This window comes from Scylla paramamosain, chromosome 38 (genome assembly GCF_035594125.1).
Source record: "Scylla paramamosain isolate STU-SP2022 chromosome 38, ASM3559412v1, whole genome shotgun sequence".
NCBI lineage: Eukaryota > Metazoa > Arthropoda > Malacostraca > Decapoda > Portunidae > Scylla > Scylla paramamosain.
This window is the reverse complement of record NC_087188.1, coordinates 5,610,057-5,631,065: the sequence shown is the minus strand read 5'-3', so window position 1 is coordinate 5,631,065 and position 21,009 is coordinate 5,610,057. Positions and strand designations below refer to the sequence as shown.

General features: G+C 37.4%; 1 protein-coding gene across 1 annotated transcript; it reads left to right on the top strand.

Moving 5' to 3' along the window:
- Window positions 1-8,539: 8,539 nt before the first annotated feature.
- Window positions 8,540-9,339, top strand: LOC135091900 (uncharacterized). The gene is made up of 2 exons (XM_063989962.1): window positions 8,540-8,862; window positions 8,946-9,339. Exons 1-2 carry the CDS (start codon window positions 8,540-8,542, stop codon window positions 9,337-9,339), a joined length of 717 nt encoding a protein of 238 aa, XP_063846032.1.
- The last annotated feature ends 11,670 nt before the right edge of the window (window positions 9,340-21,009 follow it).

Below are 21,009 nucleotides of genomic sequence, written 5' to 3'. Positions count from 1 at the left end.
AAATATGCATAACTTACAATCAATGATTGACCTGTTCTTTCATGGCCAGGACAACATTTGATTTTATGCCACTTGCTAGAAATTTTCCTTGGTTATTTTTCAGTGACGCTCAAAAGAGCACTGCCTTTTGAAGAAGTATGTAATGTGTTTTTTGTGCATTATGCTACAGGACGCTCATCCAAGGCATCTGCCATATGATGGCACACACACACACACACACACACACACACACACACACACACACACACACACACACACACAAACACACACTCCAAATCTGGAGCAGCTGACTCCATTTTGAAAGTCCCACAGACTATGAATGGAGTTGTGGGAACACTGGACATGAGCTACTGCTTCAAGGATTGACTGGTTGTTGCAAGTGGTCAGTTTGTTTACATCAGTGTAACAACACGTGTAGTTCATTGCTCCATGGTTTTTGCCCTTTTTATGTGTTGTATTTGAATTATCATAATTTTCTATAACCATGCTGTGTGGAGGAAAAGTAGAAAAGACAGCCAGTGAGTAACCTTGACAAATGTGCGCTCTCTCTCTCTCTCTCTCTCTCTCTCTCTCTCTCTCTCTCTCTCTCTCTCTCTCTCTCTCTCTCTCTCTCTCTGTGTGTGTGTGTGTGTGTGTGTGTGTGTGTGTGTGTGTGTATTTATCTAGTTACCTAGTTGTATTTACCTAGTTGTGATATACAGGACAAGAGCCACACTAGGCACGTGCCGTCCCGTCTCCATATCAACTTTTATCTAGACTTTCCTTAAATTTATTAATTGTCTTTGCACACACAGTCTCATCCTTAAGTTCATTCCACACTGTTATACTTGTGTGGGAAGCTATGTTTCTTGATGTCTCTTCTGCAAACACTCCTTTTCAATTTTCTTCCATGTCCTCTTGTGTCTCTCGTATCTGGTATTGTGAGGTCTTCTCTGTCCATTCCTTCCAATATTCTATATATTGCTATCAAATCACCTCTTTCCCTTCTTTTTTCTAGTGTAGTCAAGCCCAATCTCTTCAACCAGTCCTCATAACTATACTCTCTTAAGCTTGCAGGGATTTTAGTTGCAGCTCTCTGGATTCTTTCTAACTTTCTTGAATCCTTTTTGAGACTTGGCGACCACACTAATGCTGCGTACTCCAATCTCGGATGTATCGTCATTGTTATCAGTTCTTTTTTTTTTTTGTAATATCTTCATCAATATAGGAGAATGCTACCTTGATGTTTCTAGACAGATTAAATGTTTCTCCTATAATTTTGTTTATGTGCTTCCCAAATGACAAATTATCAGTAATAATTATTCTTCTGATCTTATAGAGATTTCCTCATTCCCTAAGTAATAGTTGCCAACTGGTCTTCTCAAACTTTTTCCAAACCTCATCACACTACATTTTTTTTTAGCATTAAACTCCATGTTCCACCTCAATGACTATTCACTAATCTCAATTAAGTTCTGATTTAAAGTATTGCAGTCCTCTTCATTTGTTACTTTCCTCATAATCTTAGCGTCATCAGTGAAAAGGTTCATGTAACTTTTTACACCTTCTGTCATATCATTTACTGTGAACATAATAGGTGCACGTACTGAACCTTGCGGGACTCCACTTATTACCGTTCTCCAGTTCGACCAGCTGCCTTTAATTACTGTCCTCATTTCTCTGATTGTCAAAAAGTCAGTCATCCACTTTAACAGTGATCTACCAAGTCCTCCAATTTTTTTTCCAATTTCCATATTAGTCTTCTGTGCGGAACTTTATCAAATGCTTTTCTCATCTAAGTATATGCAGTCGGCCCATCCATCTCTCTCTTGCAATGTATCTATTACTCTTGAGTAGAAACTTATCAAATTCGTAACACAAGATCTTCCTTTTCTGAAGCCAAACTGTTTCTCTGTTATCACCTTGTTGTCTTCTAGGTATTTCACCCATCTTTTCTTGATAATCTTTTCACAAATCTTCGCCACCACACTTGTGAGCAATACAGGTCTATAATTTAATGGATCTTCTTTACTTCCGGTCTTGTGAAGTGGGGTAATATCCGCCTGTTTCCAATCTATGGGTACTCTATCTTTTACCAGGATGGTGCTAATTATATTGTGCAGCGCCGAGACTAATTGTGAGCTACACTCTTTTAAAATCCAACTCCATACACCATCAGGACCCATTGCTTTCCTTACATCCAGGTCTTCCAACATATTCTTTACTTCTTCTATTGATGTTTTAATCTCCTTTAGGTCGGTCCCTTTTTCTAACGCTGTCCTCTCACCTCTGAAATAATTTTCCTTAGTAAACACAGAGTGGAAGTATCTGTTAAACACTTCAGCTACCTCTTCTGGGTCATCCACTGTCTCTTCTCCAGCTTTTACCATGCTTATTTCATCTTTAATCTTTAATTTTCCATTGATGAATTTATAAAATCATTTTAGTTGGTCTTTACATTTCTCCACAACATTCTTTTCAAAAATTTTTCTGCTCATCTCTGCGAGCTTTGAGATATTCGTTCCTCTTCCTTATATAACTGTTCCACAAGTTTCTTCCACTTGTTCCATGCTTTTTCTCTCTCTAATCTAGCTGTTGCACATCTATTGTACCAATCCTTTTTGAAAAGATTCTCTGTTGATCTTGTGAGTACCCATTTCTCTACCCCCTTATTATAAATGTCCAGGAAAGCTGTCCACTTTTCCTCTATGTCCTCCTTTTGAATAACTGTTCCAATTCACTTCACTGAAATACTTCCCAAGCTCTCCAAAGTTAGTCTTGCTGTAGTTTAGCCATTCTCTTCTGTGGTCCTCTTTCTTTATACTGAGGTTATTATCCATAACTATGAACTGAATCAGCACATGATCACTTTTTCCTATTGGGTTTATGTATTTAAGGTCTTCTATTATTTCTTGTTCCTTGGTGAAAATTAGATTGAGTCTTGAAGGTGCTTCATTTCCCTTAAATCTTGTGTCATCTGTAACCCATTGTGTCAGGAAATTTTCAATAGCCAGGTCTAGTAGCTTGTTCCTCCATGATGACTCACTGCCTTCTGTGGTCCAATTCTCCCAAGATACCTCTTTAAAGTCCCCCATCAGGAATATATTTTCATTTTCCTCAAGCAGCTCTGCCAAACATGTCCTTGTGTCCTCAAGCATTTTCTTATAATCATCCTCTCTCCAAGAGTTGGAATAGGGGGGAACATAAGTCACCATAACGTTATGGTATCTTCCCATATTCTGTCTTAAGCTTATTTTCAATACTTCTGCCTCCTCCACCCCATATGTGACAGATTCCACTAATAAATCCTTCCTAATTAGAACCATCACACCTCCTTTCTATTTCTCATCCAGAGGTTGTATTTTCCTTCACCAATATTTAATATACCCCCTTCACTTACCAGTTTAGTTTCAACGATTCCCATGATGTCCGGTTTCTCCTCTTTTGAATAGTCTTCTAGTTCCAACACTGCCGACATTAGTCCATTTATGTTCGTGTATGCTACTTTTAGTCTTCTCTTTCCGCATTTACTTCCCTCCTATACCACTTTCTCAACCTCATATCCATGACCCTCCAAAAGAATTGTTTTTTTTTCTCCACCTCTGATAGTTTTCCGTTTTTTTCATTTGCCTCTTTTCTTAGTTCATTTACAGTATCTCTCTCTTCTCTGGTTCTATCTTTTTTTATCCACACTTGTTTGTATCCTTCGACCTTGGCCAGTTTCCAGGATTTACTCAGTGTTTCTTCAGCTGCCACTTGTGACCTAAACCTTATTTTCATAGGATGCTGTTCACCCTCAACATATCTACTCAATCTTTTAATTTCTTGGATCTCTCCAGTCAGCTCTTTTTCTTCTTCTCCACTAATTCTTCCACACAAATCTTTTCCTTCTTTTCTCTTTCAGTCCAGAGGTGTACACTCTTCCTTCAGGCCGAATACCACAAGTTTTTTTTTTTTCTTATCCACAGTGTCTCCAACCAAGTTTTCTTTCTGTTTTATAACTTGAACAACTTTTTCTCTTAGCTTTGTGTCGTTTGCCTCGGTTTGTTCCTCCACAATTTTCCTAAAATCGATCTTTTCCTCCTCTTGTTCTTTCTTCCAATTTTCCTGTTTTACGTTTAACTCTTCCACTTTGCCTTCATATTCCATTGCTTTCTTTTCATATAACGTTAGTTTATGTAGATCGTCGTATGCACCTTTCCACACCCCCTTCTCGGTGATCAAAGTTTCAACCATCTCCATCTTTTCAAATCTATCCTTCATTTCCTTCATTTCGGTTTCCAGTGTGATAATTCTCATCATTGCTTTCCCGACCCTTCGGTCCTCTTCCCCAAATCCCGAGAAGTCTCTGTCTCGCCTTCGGGACGGTCCCCGTTGGTGTAAACAACATAGTGGGGACCGAAGTAGACCCCTCTTCACCGCTCATTATAACAATTTAACTGCTTTCTACAAAACACTTTTGGAGACGGGACAGCAACGAGTAAAACCAATGTGAACTCTCACCTCTGTATTTCCACTAGGGCAGCTCTCTGTGATGTAGATGGCTGGATTTTGAGGAGTGCCTGTTTGCGTTGACTTCTCTGTCCGCCATGACAGTGTGTGTGTGTGTGTGTGTGTGAGAATTAAGTTTCTCTCTCTCTCTCTCTCTCTCTCTCTCTCTCTCTCTCTCTCTCTCTCTCTCTCTCTCTCTCTCTCTCTCTCTCTCTCTCTCTAATAATAATAATAATAATAATAATAATAATAATAATAATAATAATAATAATAATAATAATAAATAAAGAAATAAAGAAGTCTGTCTGCTAGTGTGCCAGCTCCCACTGACCCATTCGTTATCTGTTCCCCGTATCTGTCTTTCTTGTCTTTTTCCCTCTAACCTCCTTCTTGGACCTTTCTCCATATTTTAGTAAGAAAGATGATATAAGAGAGAGAGAGAGAGAGAGAGAGAGAGAGAGAGAGAGAGAGAGAGAGAGAGAGAGAGAGAGAGAGAGAGAGCGCATGTACACACATACACAAAAAATAAATGGCAACTCAATCGCTGGAGGGGTGTGTGAAAACTGTTTGATCATGATCGTCTCGTCAGTCCGAGCTATAGAACTATAGAGGAAGTATTTGGGAATTCATGTGATGCATCAGGTGGAACAAGTGCTTCTCCACCACAAACGCCAGAATATGACAGCTCTAATATCTTTGAGGATTCCTGTAGTGAAAGTGAGTATGATTTACTCTCTGATGATGATGAAGGGGATAGTGACTTTGACACGCACCTGCCCTCAACAGCGGCATCACAAGATGGGCGTAGACGCAAACTTGTGATAAAATCATCACAGAGAACATCCCTTCGTTCAGAGGTATCAGCTGATGCTAGCATTTCAAGAGCTGGCTCAGAATATAGTTTTCGGTGGAGTTCTGCAGACAAATTTGTCCCACATTTGCATGACTTTGATCGGTCTGGTGACGCTGGAATTACTAATGAATACCGATTGCCTGAGGAGCCTGAGGAATGTGATTACTTTCTTCAGGATGTGGATGATGAGTTGCTTGACCACATTATAAGAGAAACAAATAGATATCAAGCACAAAAAAATGCAAATGTACATCCACCAAACTCACACCAAAAACAGTAGTGTGACATCACACGGGAAGAGCTCCTCGTTTTTCTTGCTGTCATATTGCTTATGCCACACTCCAAAAAATATGTCTTAACAGACTATTGGAAACGGGGTGATAGTCTCCATACCTGTGTTTGAAGAGTATTTCACTAGAGACAGGTGTAAGTGTATTCTGAGCTCCCTCCATTTTGCCAATAATGAGAAAGATGAGGCTGATCCTTAGTGGAAAATCAGACCGGTCCTCACAGACCTTGTACAGAAATTTAGAAGATTCTTCAAGCCTTTCCAGAAAATGGTAATTGATGAATCTGATGTTGTTCAAGGGCAGGGTCAAGTTCAAGCAGTACATACCCTCAAAGTGTCACAAGTTTGGACTGAAACTCTTCATTTTGTGTGACTGTGGGTCTGGAATAGTACTGGATGTAACTATTTACTCGGCCAGTGATGCAGACATCCATAAGAAAGATCCTCTGGGTTTTTCAGGTGCTGTTGTCAAGCACCTAATGAGACACTACTTAGGAAAAGGGCATGTGCTCTACACTGACAATTATTATACTAGCCCAGCACTTACCAAATATCTGAGTGAGAACAGAACAGGTGCAATAGGAACACTCAGACAAAACAGAAAATTCATGCCCATATTTCAAGAAAAGTTACCAAGAGGCACCATTCAGAAAGCACAGTCAGATGGGATACCATTCAGAAAGCACAGTCAGATGGGATACTGGTGATGCTGTTGTCTGATAAGAAATCAGTTCGTCTTCTCTCCGCCATTCACACCGGAGAAATGGAGGACTCAGGGAAAACTGACTGGGAAACAAACAAGATCTTCAAGCCCAGCATTGCAAATGACTATAACATAAATATGAGGCTTATTGACAAGTGATATACAAATTACCAATGTCGACTGCTTGAGAAAACTAATGAAATGGAGCAAGAAAATGTTTTTCCACTTACTGGATATATGTATGCTAAAATGCATATATGTATCTTGTAAGAACAGGGGAAAGGTCTTCCCTTCGCCTCTTCAGTAAGAGAGTTACAGTGCAATTACTGCAACGGTATGGGAAATGTATGTTCATTCACTCACGCCCTGAGCGTCAAAGCAGAGATGCGAGAGAGGCTACTTTACCTTGGCTGCAGTTCGTGGACGCACTCAGACTCCACTGTCCAGTGTCTGTACCCCCACCAACAGAAAGACGGGCATGGAAAGGACAGCGTGAGTGTGTTGTTTGTAAAAAGACCACCAAGAAAGAACAGGTACAAAGGAAAGTCACGACTATGTACAAAACATGTGACATGGAACTCTGCATCGGTGACTGTTTCAAGGCTGGAGACATTCTAAATGTAAGCTTTGAAAAGATATAGAATATTTAGAAATGAGAAAATAGAAAAATAAGGTTTGAAAATATTTAGAAATAGAAAAAAATAAAACAATAAGATTTGGAAATAAGAAAACAAAATAAGTCCATGATATGTTTATTATGATGTTGCAAAGAAATGTGGTAAAGCAAGGCTCAACGCCTTCTGTTACCAGGTAGTTATATATCAATTTATGTTTAGAACAATGAAATGAATCGCATATATTGAATATACGAAACATAATTGTGTGTGTGTGTGTGTGTGTGTCCACGTTATCACGTTATCATCAGTTCATGTCACCTCTCCATCACACTCTTTCCACAGGGTACATTCACCGTACATCTACAAACTGCAGACTAGATACTGTATTCATGCATCTTGGTTCTGCTGACCAAGTGGCAAAAGATGAGCAAACATTTCCCATACGTTTTTGCAGTAACCCAGGGGAACGGACATGTCAGACCTTCACAAGGTAATAAGTTTATTTCTATATCTTTTTTTCTTTGTATAGCAAATTATATATATACTGTTACACCAGGGTTATGGTTGCGGGTGGCAGCACTGGGAGAGGCGGGAAAGCAGTGAGAGTGGAGACGCGTGGCCGGAGAGGAAGTCAGCATGTGCCTGCCTTCTTTGGAAGTGTTTCCTTGCCTGTTGAGTGCCCTGTTGAGTGCCTGTCGTGCCCTGGGAGACTTGTGGTGCCCCTTTGAATTTGAAAAGCAGTGTACTTGCGGAGGATTTGTCAATAAACCTAGGAAATAGTGCCCATGTTTTCCCTTGTGCCCTGGCCTTGTATGTGTGCCTTGTCCCGGCTCAGAGGGCACGTGAGCAGGCTGAAAGAACCGATCAGCTGGCACGTGAGCAGGCTGAAAGGACCGATCAGCTGGCACGTGAGCAGTCTGAAAGAACCGATCAGCTGGTACGTGAGCAGGCTGAAAGGACCGATCAGCTGGCACGTGAGCAGTACGAAAAGACCGATCAGCTGGCACGTGAGCAGGCTGAAAGGACCGATCAGCTGGCACGTGAGCAGTATGAAAAGACCGATCAGCTGGCACGTGAGCAGGATGAAAGGACCGATCAGCTGGCACGTGAGCAGGCTCAACAGGCAGACGACCAGGTGTGCCATCTAGAGGATGTGCTACAGAGCAGCCTCGTGTCCTTGAAGGCGGAAACACAGCAGTACATCAACCAGGCTTGTGACAGCGTCAGGAATGAACTGCTGGACAAGGTGCAGACTCTGGAAGGTGAGGTCCAGGGCCTGAGGGAGGAGGAGAGGACGGAGAAGCAGCGGCGCGAGCTGGCAACAGCACTCGCGGAGGAACAGGCAGCCCCACGTGTTCTGGCGGGAACCGCCGGGATGGCGGACCTGCTGGGGTCTGCCTGGGGCCCTTGGCAAGAACCCTTGGCTTGGGGGCCTCGCAGCGTCGTGTCAGAGCCGGTAGCTGCTTCAGGGGACTGGGGAGCCATCGGAACCCCTCCCTTGAGCCCGGCTGGTGGCAGGCTGGGGCTCAGTCAACCCATGTCTATGTCCATGCCCATGCAGCCTGACAGTAGACACCAGGGCTGAGAAGACTTTGGTGCGGCCTGACATGCTGGCCACCACTCGAGTCCCAGACGCGCCACAGAGGCTGTGTGGCGTGACGGGGCACTGTGTGCAGCTCAAGGGCCCAGCGGATGTTCGTATCGGCGTGGGCAGCGCTGTGGAGCGGATGCCGGTGTACGTCGCCGACTTGGACGAACCATGTCTGCTGGGACTCGACTACCTGACGCAGAGCAAGGCTTGTGTCGACCTAGGACGGAAGCTGGTGAGGGTGCGTGGCCAAGAAGTGCCCTTGCTTCCGGAGGTCGGCTGTGCGGAGGTAGTTGTGGCTGAGAGAGTGCACCTTGCTCCTAGGACGGAGGCCAGAGTCTGGTGTCGACTGTCCAGAGCGATACGTGGATCGGAAGGCATGGTGGAGCCCACAGAAAACCTGCGACTGGCTGACGGCGTTGCAGTCGGGTGGAGCCTCATTCAAGCAGGGAGGAGTTAGTTACGGTGTTAGTAGCTAACCTCTCCGATAAGTCTCGGAAGGTGCCCACTGGGGCCAAGCTGGGCACTTGTGGGGAAGTGGAACACCCTGAGGAGACGTCAGGGAGCACAGAGGTGGCTGCTGTGAGGCCGCTACCCAACTTCCTGGAGGATTTGGCTCACTGGAGTGCCGCTAACCTGACGGAGGCGGAGACAGAGAAGGTGCGCCACACCCTGGCTCAGTACGCGGACGTCTTTAGCAGGGGTGACATGGACCTGGGGTGCGCGGGGTTGGTGAAGCACAGCATCAACATGGGAAGTAGTGCGCCCATCAAGAGCCCACCCCGACGTATCATACCAGCCAGGCGGGAGGAGATGTAGCGCACCGTCAACGAGCTGTCAGCGCAAGAGGTGATTGAGCAGTTGGACAGTCCGTGGTCATCAGTGGTAGTCCTGGTTAAGAAGAAGAACGGCATGCAGCGCTTCTGTGTGGACTACCGGGCGCTGAATGACGTGACTACCAAGGACTCTTACCCCCTGCCGAGGATTGATGACACGGTCGACACGCTGGTGGGGGCCAGGTGTTTGGTTCTCCACACTCGACCTGAAGTCGGGTTACCACCAGGTGGAGATGGCAGAGGAAGACAAGCCCAAGACTGCTTTCTCCTTCGGTCAGGGCTTGTGGCAGTTCAACATCATGCCCTTTGGTCTCTGCAATGCCCCTAGTTGTTTCGAGAGTCTGATGGAGAGGATGTTAGATGGCATGCTGTGGAAGACAGCACTCGTGTACATCGATGACATCATCGTCTTCGGAAGCACCTTTGAGGAGGAGTTGGAGCGGCTGGAGGTTCTGCAGCGGCTGAGGAAAGCCAACCTCAAGCTCAGCCCCAAGAAGTGCTCTCTCTTTCAGCACGAGGTGCCGTTCCTGGGGCATGTCGTCAGTCGGGACGGCATGCGCACCGACCCGGAGAAGGTGGCAATGGTGGAGAAGTGGCCTGTCCCCGCCAACGTAGCGGAAATCAGGAGCTTCTTGGGCCTGTGTATGTAATACCGTCGCTTCGTGCAGGACTTCGCCAGCGTGGCAGCCCCTCTCCACCGCTTCACTAGGAAAGGGGCGTGCTTTGTGTGGGATGAAGCGTGCCAGGCGTGCTTTCTGTGGGATGAAGCGTGACGGCCTGAGGAAGGCCCTGGTGGAGGCATGGGTCCTGCCATACCCAGACCCAAAGCTCCCCTACCTGCTAGATACTGCAAAGGGCATTGGGGCAGTCCTGTCACAGGTGAAGGACGGGATGGAGCACGTTGTAAAGTTTATTTATCGTTTTGGTGCCTAAAATTCTAAAAAACACTCAAAAGACAGATTTCTTTTAAGGTCGTTTAATTTCCTCATATAGGAGGCTTTGCATGCACTTTAGGGTTTGGTACATAACAGTTCGAAAAAAAAGCTGAAATTAACTTTTTTGATAATATTCTTTTATCACATAATTGCCCTGAATTTTCCCAGAATTTTGGCATGTCGGTACCTATGAATATGATTTACATAAAAAAAAAAAAAAATCCTATTTATTTTGTTTTTTATTTTTTTTATTTTCTAAATAAAGAGTGTTATTTGCAGGTTTTAGCTTTTTGGTTCTTAAGGAACTTAAAAAAACACTCATAATACACGTTTCTCGTAATGTCCTTTTGGTTCCGAAACATAATGTTTTTTGCATGTACTTTAGCGTTTTTATAGATAACATGATCAAAAACACTCAAAATACATGTTTTTGGTAATGTTATTCTGTTTTTTCCATAAAATTTGTTTTGCATGCGTTTTAGCGGTTTGGTATATAAGGGTTAATAAACACTTAAAGGCAAAATCTTCGTAAAAGTTGGTTTTATTCCCATGTAATGTGATCGTTCTGCTTTTTAGTGCTTTGTTGCATATCACGCTAAAAAAAAACACTCAAAAGACACTTTTCTGGTAATGTCATTTTTTTCCCAAATGATGGTAATTTCGCATGTAATTTGGCATTTTCGTAACTAAGAATGTGAAAAACACTCAAAATACACAATTTGGTAAGGTAGTTCTGTTTATCGATTAAAAGTGTTATTCATGCATTTATTCATTTTGGTATTTAAGATATTTCTCTATATACACGAGTTTTTGCGTTTATTACCTTGTGATTCTTTTAAAACTATAAAACACTCATTATACACGTTTCTCCTAATGTCGTTTTGTTTCCTAATATAGAGTTCTTTACATCCATTTTTGCATTTTTTGTAGGTAAATAGCTCAAAAACATTCAAAATATATCTTTTTGGTAATGTTATTCTATTTCTTCATATAGGATGGTTTGTATCCGCTTTAGCGTTTTTCTACATAAAACACTGAAAAGACACGTTGTCAGTAATTTTCTTTTCGATTCACATATTGACTGACTTCCTTATTATTTATCGTTTTGGTGCCTAACATGCTGAAAAACACTGAAAAGACAGGTTTCTGGTAAAGTCCATTAACTTCCTTATATAGGTGGCTTTGCTTGCACTTTAGGGTTTGGTACATAACAATCCGAAAAAAAAGCTATAATTAACTTCTATAATAATATTCTTTTTTCCACATAAATTCCGTGAATTTTGGCAGAATTTTAGCATCTCGGTACCTATGAAGATGAATAACCAAAAAAAAAAAAAAAATCCTATTTTTTTTATTTATTTATTTTTCTAAAGACTGTTATTTGTGGGTTTTTAGCTTTTTGGTATTGAAGGAACTTAAAAATCACTCATAATACAAGTTTCTCGTAATGTTCTTTCGTTTCCCATTTGTTTCCCATTGTTTCCCGTTTGTATGTATTTAAGCGTTTTTATACATAACATGATAAAAAAAACACTCAAAATACATGTATTTGGTAATGTTATTCTGTTTCTCCATAAAAATGTTTTTTGCATGCGTTTTAGCGTTTTGGTATGTAACGAGCTCAAAAACACTTAAAGGTAAGTTTTTGGTAAAATTTGGTTTTATTCCCATGTAATGTGATTGCCCTTTCTTTTTCGTGCTTTATTGCGTAACACGCTCAAAAAACACTGAAAAGACATGCAAAGCGTCCCATATGAGGAAATTAAAGACCTTACCAGAAATCTGTCTTTTGAGTGTTTTTCAGCATATTAGGCACCCAAAACGATAAATAATAAGGAACTCACTCTATGTGGGAATCGAAAAGAAAATTACTGAAAACGTGTCTTCTCAGTGTTTTACGTAGAAAAACGCTAAAAATGATACAAACCAACCAATATCAAGAAGCAGAAAAACATTACCAAAAATGTATATTTTTGTATATTTTTGTATATTTTTGAGCTTGTTACCTACAAAAAAACGCGAAAACGAACACAAAGCACTCTATATTGGGAAACAAAGGGACATTGCAAGAAAAGTGTATAATGAATGTTTTATAGTTCAAAAAAACCACAAGGCAAAAAACGCAAAAACTCGTGTATATGCTGAAACTCATGAATAACACTCTTAATTGAGAAACAGAGTAACCTTAATAAATACGTGTCAAAAACACTAAAAGGCAAGTTCATCGTAAAAGTTGGTTTTATTCCCATGTATTATGATTGCCCTGCTTTTTAGTGCTTTATTGCCTAACACGCTCAAAAACACTCAAAAACACTTTTCTGGTAATGTCATTTTTTTCCCACATAAAGCTAGTTTCGAATGGAATTTGTGGTTTTGATAACTAAGAATGTAAAAAAACACTCAAAATACACGAATTTAGTAAGGTTGTTCTGTTTCTTGAGTGTTATTCATGAGTTTCATTATTTTGGTTTCCTAGAAACTTCTCCATACAATCGAGTTTTTCCGTTTTTTGCCTTGTGATTCTAGTGAAACTATAAAACACTCATTATACACGTTTTTCGTTATGTCCTTTCTTTTCCTTATATAGAGTGCTTTGCATACATTTTCGCCTTTTTTTTATGTAACAAGCTCAAGAACACACAAAATATAGTTTTTTGGTAATGTTATTCTATTTCTTCATATTGGTTAGTTTCCATGCGTTTTAGCGTTTTTTACGTAAATCTTTTAAAAGACACGTTTCCAGTAATTTTGTTTTGGATTTCCATATAGAGTTACTTTCATACTATTTATCGTTTTGGTACCTAACATGCGTTTTGGTGCCTTTTGCTTCCCTATATAGAGTGCTTTCCATCTATTTTCGCGTTTTTTGTAGGTAACAATTTCAAAAACACTCAAAATATATTTTTTTGGTAATGTTATTCGATTTCTTCATTTTGGTTGGTTTGCATTCGTTTTAGCGTTTTCTACGTAAAACACCGAAAAGACACGTTTTCAGTAATTTTGTTTTGGGTTCCTATATAGATTGACTTCCATGTTATTTATCGTGTTGGTTCCTAAGATGCTGAAAAACACTCATTAAGACCGTTTTCTGACAAAGACGTTTAATTTCCGCATATAGGTGGCTTTGCATGCACTTTAGGGGTTTGGTACATAACAGTCCGAAAAAAAAACTAAATTTAACTTTTTTGATAATGTTATTATTTCACATAATTTCCTGAATTTTGCCCGAATTTTGGCTTGTTGATACCTGTGAAGATGAATAAGAAAGAAATTTATTTATTGTTTCTCAATAAAGAGGGTTTTAGCTTTTTGGTAATTAATAAACTTAAAAACACTCATAATACACGTTTCTCTTAATCTCCTTTCGTTTCCAAAAAATAGTGTTCTTTGCATGTATTTAAGCGTTTTCATTGGTAACATGATCAAAAACACTAAAAATACATGCTTTTGGTAATATTGTTCTGTTTCACCATAAAGAGTGTTTTGCATGCCTATAAGGAGCTCAAAAACACTTAAAAGGCAAGTTCTTGGTAAAAATTTGTTTTCCTCCAATGTAATGTGATTGCCCTCCTTTTCAGTGCTTTATTGCCTATTACGGTCAAAATACTCAAAAGACACTTTTCTGGTAAAGTAATTTTTTTTTTCCACAAATCTATTTTCGCATTGAATTTGGGGTTTTGGTAACTAAGAATGTGAAAAGCACTCAAAATACACGCATTTATTAAGGTTGTTCTGTTTCTCAATTAGGAGTGTTATACATGAGTTTAGCATTTTTGTTTCTAGGAAACCTCTCCATATACACGAGATTTTGCGTTTTTTGCCTTGTGGTTCTTTTGAACTATAAAACACTCATTATACACTTTTCTTGCAATGTCCTTTTGTTTCCCAATATAGAGTGTTTTGCATCAATTTTCGCGTTTTTTATAGGTAACAAGCTCAAAAACACTAAAAATATACCTTTTTAGTAACGTTTTTCTATTTCTTGATATTGGTTGCTCTGCATCCGTTTTAGCGCTTTTCTAAGTAAAACACTAAGACACGTTTTCAGTCACTTTGTTTTGGATTCCCATATAGAGTAAGTTCCTCATTATTAATCGTTTTCGTGCCTAAAATGCTAAAAAAAAAACTCAAAACACAGATTTCTGGTAAGGTCGTTTAATTTCCTCATATAGGAGGCTTTGAATGCACTTTAGGGTTTGGTACATAACAGTCCGAAAAAAAAGCTGAATTTAACTTTTTTGATAATATTCTATTATCATATGATTGCCCTGAATTTTCCCAGAATTTTGTCATCTCGGTACTATGAAGATGAATAAGAAAAAAAAAATCCTATTTTTTTTATTTTTTAATTTTTTATTTTCTAAATAAAGAGTGTTATTTGTGGGTTTTAGGTTTTTGGTACCTAAGGAACTTAAAAAACACTCATAATACACGTTTCTCGTAATGTCCTTATGTTTCCGAAACATAATGTTGTTTGCATGTATTTAAGCGTTTTTATAGATAACATGATCAAAAACACTCAAAATACATGTTTTTGGTAATATTCTGTTTCTCCATAAAGTTTGTTTTGCATGCATTTTAACGTTTTGTTATATAAGGAGCTAAAAAACACTTAAAGGCAAGTTTTTGTTATAAATTGGTGTTATTCCAATGCAATATGATTGCCCTGCTTTTTAGTGCTTTATTGCCTCTCACGCTCAAAAACACCTAAAAGACACTTTTCTTGTAATGTCATTTTTTTTCTCACATAAAGGTGGTTTTGCATGCAATTTGGTATTTTTGGTAACTAAGAATGTGAAAAGCACTCAAAATACACGCATTTAGTAAGGTTGTTCTGTTTCTCATTTAAGAGTGTTATTTATGAGGTTCAGCATTTTGGTATCTAGGAACTTACTGCATATCCACGAGTTTTTGTGTTTTTTGCCTTTTGGTTCCTTTGAACTATAAAAACTCATTATACAATTTTCTTGCAAAGTCCTTTTGTTTTCTAATATAGAGTGCTTTGCATCAAATTTCTTACTTTGTTTCTAAATAAAGTGTTATTTGTGGGTTTTAACTTTTTGGTACTTAAGGAACTTAAAAACACTTATAATACACATTTCTCGTAATGTCCTTTCGTTTCGCAAACATAAGGTTCTTTTTATGTATTTAAGCGTTTTTATAGATAACATGATGAAAACCCTCAAAATATATGTTTTTGGTAATTTTATTCTGTTTCTCCATAAAAGGTGTTTTGCATGCGTTTGAACGTTTTGGTATGTAATGAGCTCAAAAACACTTAAAAGCAAGTTATTGGTAAAAATTGTTTTTATTCCCATGTAATGTGATTACCCTGCCTTTTAGTGCTTTATTGCCTAACACGCTCAAAAACACTCAAAAGACACTTTTCTGGTAATATCATTTTTTTTTTTTTCCCACATAAAGCTAGTTTTGCATGGAATTTCCGGTTTTGGTAACTAAGAATGTGGAAAAAAAACTCAAAACACAGGCATTTAGTAAGGTTGTTCTATTTCTTAATTAAAAGTGTTATTCATGAGTTCTACCATTTTGGTATGTAAGAAACTTTTCTTCTACACACATTTGGTAAGGTATTTCTGTTTCAAAATCAAAAGTGTTATTCATGAGTTTCAGCTTTTTGGTTTGTAAGAAACTTCTTTATGTACACGAGTTTTTGAGCTTTTTACCTTGTGGTTCTTGTGAAACTATAAAACACTCATACACGTTTCTCGTAATGTCCTTTTCTTCGCCATTATGAAGTGCTTTCCATCCATTTTTTCATTTTTTGTAGTTAACAAGCTCAAAAACACATAAAAATATCTTTTTGGTAATGTTATTCTATTTCTTCATATTGGTTAGTTTACACCCGTTTTAGCGTTTTTCTACGTAAATCACTGAAAAGACACATTTTCAGTAATATTGTTGAAATTGCTGAAAAACACTCAAAAGACAGGTTTCTGGTAAAGTCGTGTAATTTACCCATATAGGTGGATTTGCATATATTTCAGGATTTGTACATAACTCCGGAAAAAAGCTAAAATTAATTTTTTATATAATTTTTATTTTTATTTTTTAATTTTCCCAGAATTTTGCCATCTCGGTACCTATGAAGATGAATAACAATTTTTGTTTTCTCTCTATAAAGAGTGTTATTTGTGGGTTTTAGCTTTTTGGTACTTAAGTAACTTAAAAACACTCATAATACACGATTTTCGTAATGTCCTTTTGTTATACAAACATAAGGTTCTTTACATGTATTTAAGCGTTTTTATAGGTTACATGATCAAAAACACTCAAAATTCATGTTTTTGGTAATGTTATTCTGTTTCTCCATAAAGGGTGTTTTGCATTTGTTTTAGCGATTTGCTATGTAAGGATTTAAAAAACACTTACAGGCAAGTTCTTCGTAAAAGTTGGTTTTATTCCCAAATAATGTGATTGTTCTGCTTTTTAGTGTTTTGGTGCATATCACGCTCAAAAACACTAAAAAGACACTTTTTTGGAAATGTCATTTTTTTCCCACATGAAGGTAGTTTCGCATGTCATTTGGCATTTTCGTAACTATGTGAAAAACACAACTTTTTTGGTAATGTTCTTTTTTCCACATAAATTCCCTGAATTTTGGCAGAGTTTTAGCATCTCGGTACCTATGAAGAATTAAAAAAATCCCATTTTCTTATTTTTTTATTCATTATTTTTTTCTTTCTATAGAGTGTTATTTGTGTGTTTTTAGCTTTTTGGTACTGAAAGAACTTAAAAATCACTCATAATACACGTTTCTCGTAATGTTCTTTCCTTTCTAAAACATAAGGTTCTTTGCATGTATTTAAGCGTTTTTATAGATAACATGATCAAAAACAGTCAAAATACATGTATTTGGTAATGTAATTCTGTTTCTCCATAAAATGTATTTTGCATACGTTTTTACGTTTTGGTAAATAAGGAGCTCAAAAACACTTAAAGGCACGTTTTTGGTAAAATTTGGTTTTATTCCCATGTAATGTGATTGCCCTGGCTTTTAGTGGTTTATTGCGTAACACGTCCAAAAACACTGAAAAGACATGCAAAGCGTCCCATATGAGGAAATTAAAGACCTTACCAGAAATCTGTCTTTTGAGTGTTTTTCAGCATGTTAGGCACCAAAACGATAAATAATAACGAACTCACTCTATGTAGGAATCCAAAAGAAAATTAGTGAAAACGTATCTTTTTCAGTGTTTTACGTAGAAAAACGCTAAAACTGATACAGCAGAAAAACATTACCAAAAATGTATATTTTGAGTGTTTTTGAGCTTGTTACCAACAAAAAAAAAAGGGAAAAAGGATACAAAGCACTCTATATTGGAAAACATAGGGACTTTGCGAGAAAAGTGTATAATGAATGTTTTATAGTTGAAAAACACCACAAGGCAAAAAACGCAAAAACTCGTGTATATGCTGAAACTCATGAATAACACTCTTAATTGAGAAACAGACCAACCTTACTAAATGCGTGTCAAAAACACTAAAAGGCAAGTTTTTCGTAAAAGTTGCTTGTATTCCCATTTAATGTGATTGCCCTGCTTTTTAAAGCTTTATTGCTTAACACGCTCAAAAACACTCAAAGACACTTTTCTGGTAATGTCATTTTTTTCCTACATAAAGCTAGTTTCGCATGGAATTTGGGGTTTTGGTAACTAAAAATGTAAAAAAAAAAAACACTCAAAATACACGCATTTAGTAAGGTTGTTCTGTTTCTTGATTAAGAGTGTTATTCATGAGTTTCAGTATTTTGGTGTCAGAAATTTCTCCAGATAGTCGAGTTTTTGCGTTTTTTGCCTTGTGATTCTGGTAAAACTATAAAACACTCATTATACACGTTTCTCGTTATGTTCTTTTTTCCTTATATAGAGTGCTTTGCATATATTTTCGCGTTTTTTTTTTTATGTAACAAGCTCAAGAAAACACAAAATATATTTTTTGGTAATGTTATTTTATTTCTTCATATTGGTTGGTTTGCATCCGTTTTAGCGTTTTTCTACGTAAATCTTTTAAAAGACACGTTTCCAGTAATTTTGTTTTAAATTTCCATATAGAGTGACTTTAATATTATTTATCGTTTTGGTGACTAACATGCTTTTTGGTGCCTTTTGCCTCCCAATATAGAGTGCTTTCCATCCATTTTTACGTTTTTTGTAGGTAACAATTTCAAAAACACTCAAAATATACCTTTTTGGTAATGTTATTCTATTTCTTCATTTTGGTTGATTTGCATCCGTTTTAGCGTTTTCTACGTAAAACACCAAAAAGACACGTTTTCAGTAATTTTGTTTTGGATTCCCATATAGATTGACTTCCTTAGGTTTTATCGTGTTGGTTCCTAACATGCTGAAAAACCCTGATAAGACAGTTTTCTGGCAAAGACGTTTAATTTCCCCATATAGGTGGCTTTGCATGCAATTTAGGGGTTTGGTACATAACAGTCCAATAAAAAAGCTAAATGTAACTTTTTTGATAATGTTCTTATATTATATAATTTCGTGAACTTTGCCCGAATTTTGGCACCTCCTTACCTGTGAAGATAAATAAGAATGAAAAAAAAATATCGTATTTTTTTATTTATTTATTTATTTATTTTTCTCAATAAAGAGTGTAATTTGTGGCTTTTAGCTTTTTCGTACTTAATGAATTTAAAAACACTCATAATAAACGTTTCTCGTAATGTCCTTTCGTTTCCCAAAAAATAGGGTTCTTTGCATGTATTTAAGAGTTTTTATTGGTAACATGATCAAAAACACTCAAAATACATGTTTTTGGTAATGTTTCACCATAAAGTGTATTTTGCATGCATTTTAGTTTTTTGGTATATAAGGAGCTCAAATACACTTAAAGGCAAGTTTTTGTTAAAAATTGGTATTATTTCAATGTAATGTGATTGCCCTGCTTTATTGCCTAACACGCTCAAAAAACACTCAAAATACATTTTTCTGGTAATGTCATTTTTTTCCCACATAAAGCTCGTTTTGCATGGAATTTGGGGTTTTGGTAACTAAGGATGTGAAAAGCATTCAAAATACACGCATTTTGTAAGATTGTTCTGTTTCTCAATTAAAAGTGTTGTTCCAGAGTTTCAGCATTTTGGAATGTAAGAAACATCTCTATATACACGAGTTTTTGCATTTTTTTCGTTGTAGTTCTTTTGAAACTATAAAACACACATTATACACGTTTCTTGTAATGTCCTTTTGTTTCACAATATAGAGAGCTTTCGATCTATTTTCGCGTTTTTTGTAGGTAACAATTTGAAAAACACTCAAAATATATCTTTTTGGTAATGTTATTTTATTTCTTCATATTGGTTGGTTTGCATCCGTTTTAGCGTTTTTCAACGTAAAACACCGAAAAGACACGTTTTTAGTAATATTGTTTTGGATTTCCATATAGATTGACTTCCATGTTATTTATCGTGTTGGTTCCTAAGATGCTGAAAAACACTCATAAGACCGTTTTCTGGCAAAAACGTTTAATTTCCCCATATAGGTGGCTTTGCATGCACTTTAGGGGTTTGGTACATAATAGTCCAAAAAAAAAAAAGCTAAATTTATTTTTTTTGATAATGTTCTTATTTCACATAACTTCCTGAATTTTGCCCGAATTTTGGCATCTCGGTACATGTGAAGATGAATAAGAAAGAAAAAAATATCGTTTTTTTTTTTTTTTTATTTCTTTATTGTTTTTCTCAATAAAGAGTGTTATTTGTCGCTTTTAGCTTTTTCGTAATTAATGAACTTAAAAACACATAATACACGTTTCTCGTAATCTCCTTTCGTTTCCCAAAAATAGTGTTCTTTGTATGTATTTAAACGTTTTCATTGGTAACTTGAACAAAATCATTTAAAATATATGTTTTTGGTAATATCATTTTGTTTCACCATAAAGAGTGTTTTGCAGGCGTTTTAGTGTTTTGGTATATAAGGAGCTCAAAAACACTTAAAGGCAAGTTCTTGGTAAAAATTCGTTTTCCTCCAATGTAATGTGATTGCCCTCCTTTTTAGTGCTTTATTGCCTATCACGCTCAAAAACAATTAAAAATACTTTTCTGGTAAAGTTTTTTTTTCCACAAATCTATTTTCCCATCCAATTTGGGGTTTTGGTAACTTAGAATGTGAAAAGCACTCAAAATACACGCATTTATTAAGGTTGTTCTGTTTCTCAATTAGGAGTATTATACATGAGTTTTAGTATTTTTATATCTAGGAAACCTCTCCATATACACGAGATTTTGCGTTTTTTGACTTGTGGTTCTTTTGAACTATAAAACAATCATTATACACTTTTCTTGCAATGTCCTTTTGCTTACCAATATAGAGTGCTTTGCATCAATTTCTGCGTTTTTTGTAGGTAACAAGCTCAAAAACACTCAAAATATACCTTTTTAGTAACGTTTTTCTATTCCTTGATATTGGTTGCTTTGCATCCGTTTTAGCGCTTTTCTACGTAAAACACTGAGAAGACACGTTTTCAGTCACTTTGTTTTGGATTCCCATATAGAGTGAGTTCCTTATTATTTATCGTTTTGGTGCTTAACATGCTAAAAAACACTCAAAACACAGATTTCAGGTAAGGTCGTTAAATTTCTTCATATAGAAGGCTTTGCATGCACTTTAAGGTTTGGTACATAACAGTTCGAAAAAAAAAGCTGAAATTAACTTTTTTGATAATATTCTTTTTTCATACGATTG